Source organism: Pseudopodoces humilis, chromosome 6 (genome assembly GCF_049639895.1).
Source record: "Pseudopodoces humilis isolate 2021_Gansu_Grassland_sample_001 chromosome 6, ASM4963989v1, whole genome shotgun sequence".
NCBI classification, from domain to species: domain Eukaryota; kingdom Metazoa; phylum Chordata; class Aves; order Passeriformes; family Paridae; genus Pseudopodoces; species Pseudopodoces humilis.
The window spans coordinates 25,195,630-25,201,629 of record NC_142205.1 but is presented as its reverse complement, the minus strand read 5'-3'; the positions used below and the strand labels follow the sequence as shown (position 1 = coordinate 25,201,629).

General features: G+C 45.2%; 1 protein-coding gene across 1 annotated transcript in view; it reads left to right on the top strand.

Annotated features, from left to right (window-relative positions):
• Positions 1 to 2,917: 2,917 nt before the first annotated feature.
• The window catches only part of GABRA4 (gamma-aminobutyric acid type A receptor subunit alpha4), a 46,756-nt gene continuing 43,673 nt past the window's right edge, over positions 2,918 to 6,000 (top strand). The window contains exons 1-2 of the mRNA XM_088056230.1: positions 2,918 to 3,029; positions 3,130 to 3,248. Of these exons, the coding sequence (XP_087912356.1) occupies positions 2,947 to 3,029; positions 3,130 to 3,248 (202 nt within the window). The 5' untranslated portion in view covers positions 2,918 to 2,946. The remainder of the gene's footprint in view (positions 3,030 to 3,129; positions 3,249 to 6,000) is intronic.

Here is a 6,000-nt window from a genome sequence, read left to right as displayed (position 1 = left end):
TATATCAGAAGCAATAAACAAATACTCAGAGCTGCTATATGTGGCTTACAGGACTGTTTACTGTTATTTTGAACTGCTTTATGTTTCCTTTAAGTCTAGTTTTGTAAAGGCTTCATCAATCTACAAATGATACAGGCTTTCAGATATCAAGGACAACAGTCTGGATTTGGTATTAGGCTTATGGATTTATTGATAACCATTGCTGGATTTAAGGGAGATATTATCCACTCATAAATTTGAGATGTGCTAGAATTAATTTTTTAGATTTAGAGAAAGTGAATTTTCATTTAGTTTTAGCACTTGCAGGGAGTAAATGAACTAATGCATCACTCAGGTACTGCATCAATACAACCCAAGGCAGGCTTGGTGTGACAGGAGGGCACTATGTCTACATTTTCTTAGAAAAAACAACATGGGCATCTTTTTAGAAGCCATGAGTATTTCTTGCCCTTGCATGGCATGTCCACAAATCTTGTAACCTGATGGTACCTTTACTGAATGTTACTTCACTGAAGTACATGTTCTGAAGAGACAAAAGGTATTAATAATGTTCTTTGTTCTGAAAAACTTGGAAATCATTCAAAGATCAGCTCAGTTCCTAGATTTGATGAAAGGGGGAGTTTCTTTGATTTCTAGTCGTAGCAGAACTACTGACTCCAGGCATGGATTTGAGAGGGGGTTGTGTGATAGCATGTCTCACGACATCCATGTGGTGAGATCATTACTGGTGAATGCCACTCAACTTTTCTATTTCAGTTCACACAGGTATCTATACATTTCCAGAAGGTATCAAAACAATCTAAACCTAAGGGCATCCCCAGCTCTCCCTGGGTGTTTGTTTTCTTCCTCAGCAGCTGCAATAAATGACAGTGCCATAGAACCATGTTTTGCTCCAAGTTTGTGACTACCCAGTAGGATTCTGCCCAGTTCTCAATTAGACTCTACTGCCCTCACTTTAGTTTTTTGAGCTTCACTTCTGCCAGCAAAATTTTACTGAGATATCCCTATATAAGATAATTGTACTAGGAAATATTTTTAATATTCTGCAGTAAGGGTTTATTTTTTATTTCAAGGGAGAAGTTTTTACTAGATGCTGTCTTTCCTGAAGGCCAGTTCTCAGTATACCCCTGGCATAGTCCATGCTAGAACAGAAGATTGATCCAGAGAAACAATCACAACACTTTGCAGAAGATCCCAAGTGGCTGATTAACCCAGAGAAATTTATCTGACTCTGTGAAATTAGACTTCTGAAGAGCTGCGCATCCATCCTTCTGTTGTTCCTGATCAGATTGCTAATGAAGACAGAGCAGTGGACTCTGGCTGTTGTGCTGTTTTTCACCTGTCTGTGTAGTTAAACAGCCTACTCCCAGAGCCTCATCACAAGAGCTGAAGTGACCTTGGCATGGCATCCTACCGTCTGTGTTGTCCAGGTTTGTAAATACTGCACAGAACCTGTGTGCTGTCCATAGGCAGGCTGCCCCAGTTGGTGACGCTTTGGCAACACATTTGTCATTCCACTAAGGCAGTCAGATCAGGATCCTGTAAAGCAGTCAGGAGATGAGGATCCTTGTCAAAATCTCAGGAAGCAGACTAGTAATCTGCAGAGGCCTAAATAAGGCTTTTAAAATTGGAAGCAGGACTGACTGCCTAGACAGAGTTTTTTGAATGATAAACAGCATCAGCAGGCTAAATGGATTTCAAGCACAGCTTTAATTGTTTTTCAAACGAATCAGCAAAGGACACCCTAGCTGGAACAAGCTCTGAAGTACAATCAGGAAGATTTCAAGTGTACAGTAGTTTTGAAGATAATCAGGCATTTCAGTGCTAAAAAATACTGTAGTGAGTAACGAATAAAGACTTTTTACTGTCGGCATTGACAGTACTGTAGTGTTTGAGTCAATTACAATACCTGCCCTATGTGCACAATGAATTTCACAACCCTCATTAAAACTGACTTGCACACTGATTTTCAAACCTCAACAATTGTCTCTGCAGCACACTTGATCAGAAGAACAAGTTGCTTATTGCCAATACTTACTGCGTGTGGATTACCAGCCCCCACCCCGTTCTCTTCCTTTCCCCCAGTCCTCCACCTCCACCCAACCATCCCAATAGCCTGTGACAGACTAACAACACTTCTGAGTGGATTTTACTGTAATTCTTCAGAATCCCTTGGACCTTGCATAATGGAATTTTTTTGGGTCACCAAATCATGTTTCCTAATTATAGGAATGATAAGAAAAGAAAAAATAAAAAACCCACCATATATAATGTGAAACGATTCCCTTATTCTGGCAATTTTTTTTTTTTTTTTTTTTTTCGTTAAGAAACCTGGGATAACCCACTCGCTTCCATCTGTTTTGGGAGCGCTCTGTTTTAACCTTGAAGTCAAAGCTTTCCTTCACCTCCTCTTCCAACCTCTCTCCTGCCAGCTCCTCTCCTACTGGAGCGGAGGGACCCTCCTGCTCCCAAACCGTCCTCGCTGGGGAATTTATCGCCCCCGCCCGCCCCCCCTCTCGGTTTTGTTCCCCTCGCGGGGAGCAGAGGCGATCGGGACGAGCGAAGACTCCGCCACCGCGGTCACCCCCGCCACGCCCCCGGGCTCCGTTCCCGCGCTGTCAGCCCACCTCCGCACGGGCGCCGGTGGCAGCGGCGGCCGCCGGCCGGGCCGGGAGGGGAGCGCGGGGCGGGGCGCGGGGCCGCGGGCGGGGCGGGGCGGGGGCGGGAGCGGGGGGAGCGGCGGGACCGGCGCCTGTTGCCCCGAGAGAGTTAGCGGGGCGGGGAAACTCGCTCGCCGCTCCTCCGCCCGTGCAGGGCGCTTGGCAACCGGGGCGCCGCGCATGTGGGACCGCCGGGGGCCGCCGCCCCCCCGCCGGGCCCCGCGTCCCCCTCCCCGCCCCGGACAAGGCGTTTAACGTGCCCAGGCGTGAAGTATGGCATGCAAAGATGGTTTCTGCCAAGGAGCCAGCCATCGCCATGTCCTCGGGTCTCTCCATCGCCCTCCTGCACTGCCTGTGCCTGGCGACCTGGTGAGTAGCCCGGCGGCGGTGCCGGGGGGCCCGGTCCGGTGCCGCTGCTCCCCGAGGGCTCCCGGCGGCTCCGCTCATCCGCTCCCTCTTTGCCTCACAGTCTCACCGGGCCCCCAGGGCAGATCAAAAAAGAGGAGAAATTGTGGCCGGAGAATTTCACCAGCATCCTGAACAGCCTCCTGGATGGCTATGACAACCGGCTGCGACCGGGATTTGGGGGTACGGTGGCGGCGCGGTGCCGGCGGCGGGCGGGGGGTCGCCGGGCAGGGGCGGGGGACGCAGCGCTCAGCGCTCGGACCGACCCGTTACTGACCGAAAACGTGGGGGTGTGTCCCCACTCCATGTTCGGGTCCGAGCCCTCCGGGAAGGGCCGGCGGCCGGGGCAGCGCCCGGCCCGAAAGCCCGGGGGGGGCTGCGCAGTCCCGGCCGTGGGGGCCCCGCTGGGGCGGTCCCGGGCTCAGCCCCCGCTGCGCTGCTCTGCCCACACGCCGGGCTCGGGCTGCTGCTGCTGCGCTGGAGGAAAAATAAGCCCTGAAGCCCGTGTGCGTTGGCTTGGTCGGGATGGAGGGACCTGTTTAACACCCAGATTCTTCTCGTTCTTGGCAGGTTTCGACCCGTAAATGCCGCTATCGGGTCCTAACAGAAACAAGTGTAATTTTATCAGCCTAGGAGTTTAGGTCTGATGGATTCTGTTCCACTAGTTAGGGAAAATCAGAGCTCAGGTGCCAGTTCTTTACCACAGTTGCTGAAATTCCGGCTTTGATTTGGAAGTAGTAGACTTAATTGCTGTATAGAATTGGACGTGGCGGAGTTTCAAATTTCCCTTCACCTGTGTTCCGCGTGTGGGGGTTTTGGGCCTCTTCCTTTCTCCAGGCTGTTAAGATGCAGTTTTGTGATCTGAAGAAGTAGCTGGACTTGTAAGATTTTAATGTTTTTGTGTAGGGGCTTGGAACCAAAAATCACTAAGATCCAGGCAAAAATAAAACTTTATTTTGTAATCTGGAATGAAGATATTAAAAATGCAAATTTGAAAGTAAAAATGATATAAAAAATATTTATAAATAAATGCTACAGACCTTCTGATGATGCTCAAAGCTGTAACGAGATTTTTATAGGCTGCTTCCAATACAGGATTGAATGAGATCCTTGCGTAGGTTTATGTTGCGAAATACTTTCTTCCTCCTCTGAAAGTACCTTCTCCATACATGTGATCCATCCACACTGACATGTGTGCCACCACATTCACCACATGCCATATGCAGTGCTCTCACATGCATGATCATGATTGTTAAAGGACAACACCTGGCACTCTTGGACCACTCTTATTTTTTTGAGTGTGTGGAATAAATGAAGCCTTCTTAAGTTAGCTTACACATTTAAGTGAGAAGGAAGCTAAATTTATTAACACCCGGAGGAGTCATTGGGAACTGATAGTCTTTTGCAATTTAGTCTTTGTGGAGAGGTTACAGACACTTCTGCACGCGTACAAGAGATGTGCTAAGTTTGGCATCATTTTAGGTTGAATGCCAACTAATTAGTCATCTAGCAAAGATGCTTTATGAGCATTATCAGATTTCCAAAATTAAACAACTACTAAATATGTAATATATGGTGATTTTTATTTTAATACAGTTGTCCTTTGCAAGATATTTTGCAAGAGGAGGTATTTTTCCCCTGTAAGTGTGGCAGACTTTCAGCAAAAAGCAGTCAAGGAGAAAAAGTTCATTGTATCTTCTTGAACTTTCGCATTGGCAATATTGAAGTAAATGAGAGAAGGACGAAAAAACTCAGATTTCAGCCTGGGAAAACACCTATGGGTCAATATTTCACAGAATGGACATTATTTTGCTTCTTCCTTCCTTATAACAATCTCTATGGTTTGAATTTAACCACTCATCTTTGAGTTTTGAACTTTTAAGTAACACATGGGGGGAAAATGATCTCTTTTAAAAATGCGTGCCTCCCTAGCTCCTTACAGTGAAAATTATCTACACCTGATTTGAGAAAAATAACTTTGGATTAAAAAAAAAATCAAGCAACAAAACCAAGCAAAGAAATTTCTGTAATTGATCAAATCTCACTTTTTGACATTGCTCAGAGTAATAACTACAGACTTTTGAAATAGAGAATATAAGTCAACTTTTACTTATATTTTGGGGTTTTTTTTCTGATAAATCTTTATCAGAAATGGGATTTGTAGCTTGAAAGTGGGTTACTCGCTACTTTGTAACATTGCAAACAAAATGTCAGAGGAGATGGGACTTTCTGATGAGCAGCAGAATACTTATTTTTGCTTTCTTCTTGAAGCTGATTCACCATCTAGTTTTCACAGGGCCTGAAATGAAACGAAGGTTTTATTTTAAGAACAAAAGACCTCACAGAAGACTAGCTGATGCTGATTTTAAGCTTCAAATTGATGAAAATATTTCTAATTCTGGCACAAATTATGTTTAAAATCAGACTTGGGGAGGTAGCCAAATTCTGAATTTTGCTGGCATGTTCCAGTGTTACCACAAATAAAAATACATGAAGATAACTCACATGCAGAGCAAAGTAGAAAATGTTTGATTTTGGAAATTTCCTACAACTGGATCAAAATTCTCCATACTGTCATTAATTTGCACAATTTTTGGTAGTTATGGAGGAGAACTTAAATTGCCTCAGCATGTTTATGAATGTGGATGTGGTCTCCTGGGAGGGTTGTGAACTCCATTGGAGTACATGGAAGCTTTTCTTGGTGGTACTTACACAGGAGCATGGCATCTGTTGAGGGTTAATAGCAGAATGAAGTTTCCCCATGTCACTGGATTCACACACTGCATTATAAGTTCACTTTATTAAATGACTTCAATAAATCTAAAAAGTTGCTGTCACCTTACTAGGCACTGTGAGGTTTGGTAGTGTGAAAAACAAAACCAGAAGGGTTTAATAAAAAGGTTACTAAAGACCATTTAAGTGAAAGTTCCCATTA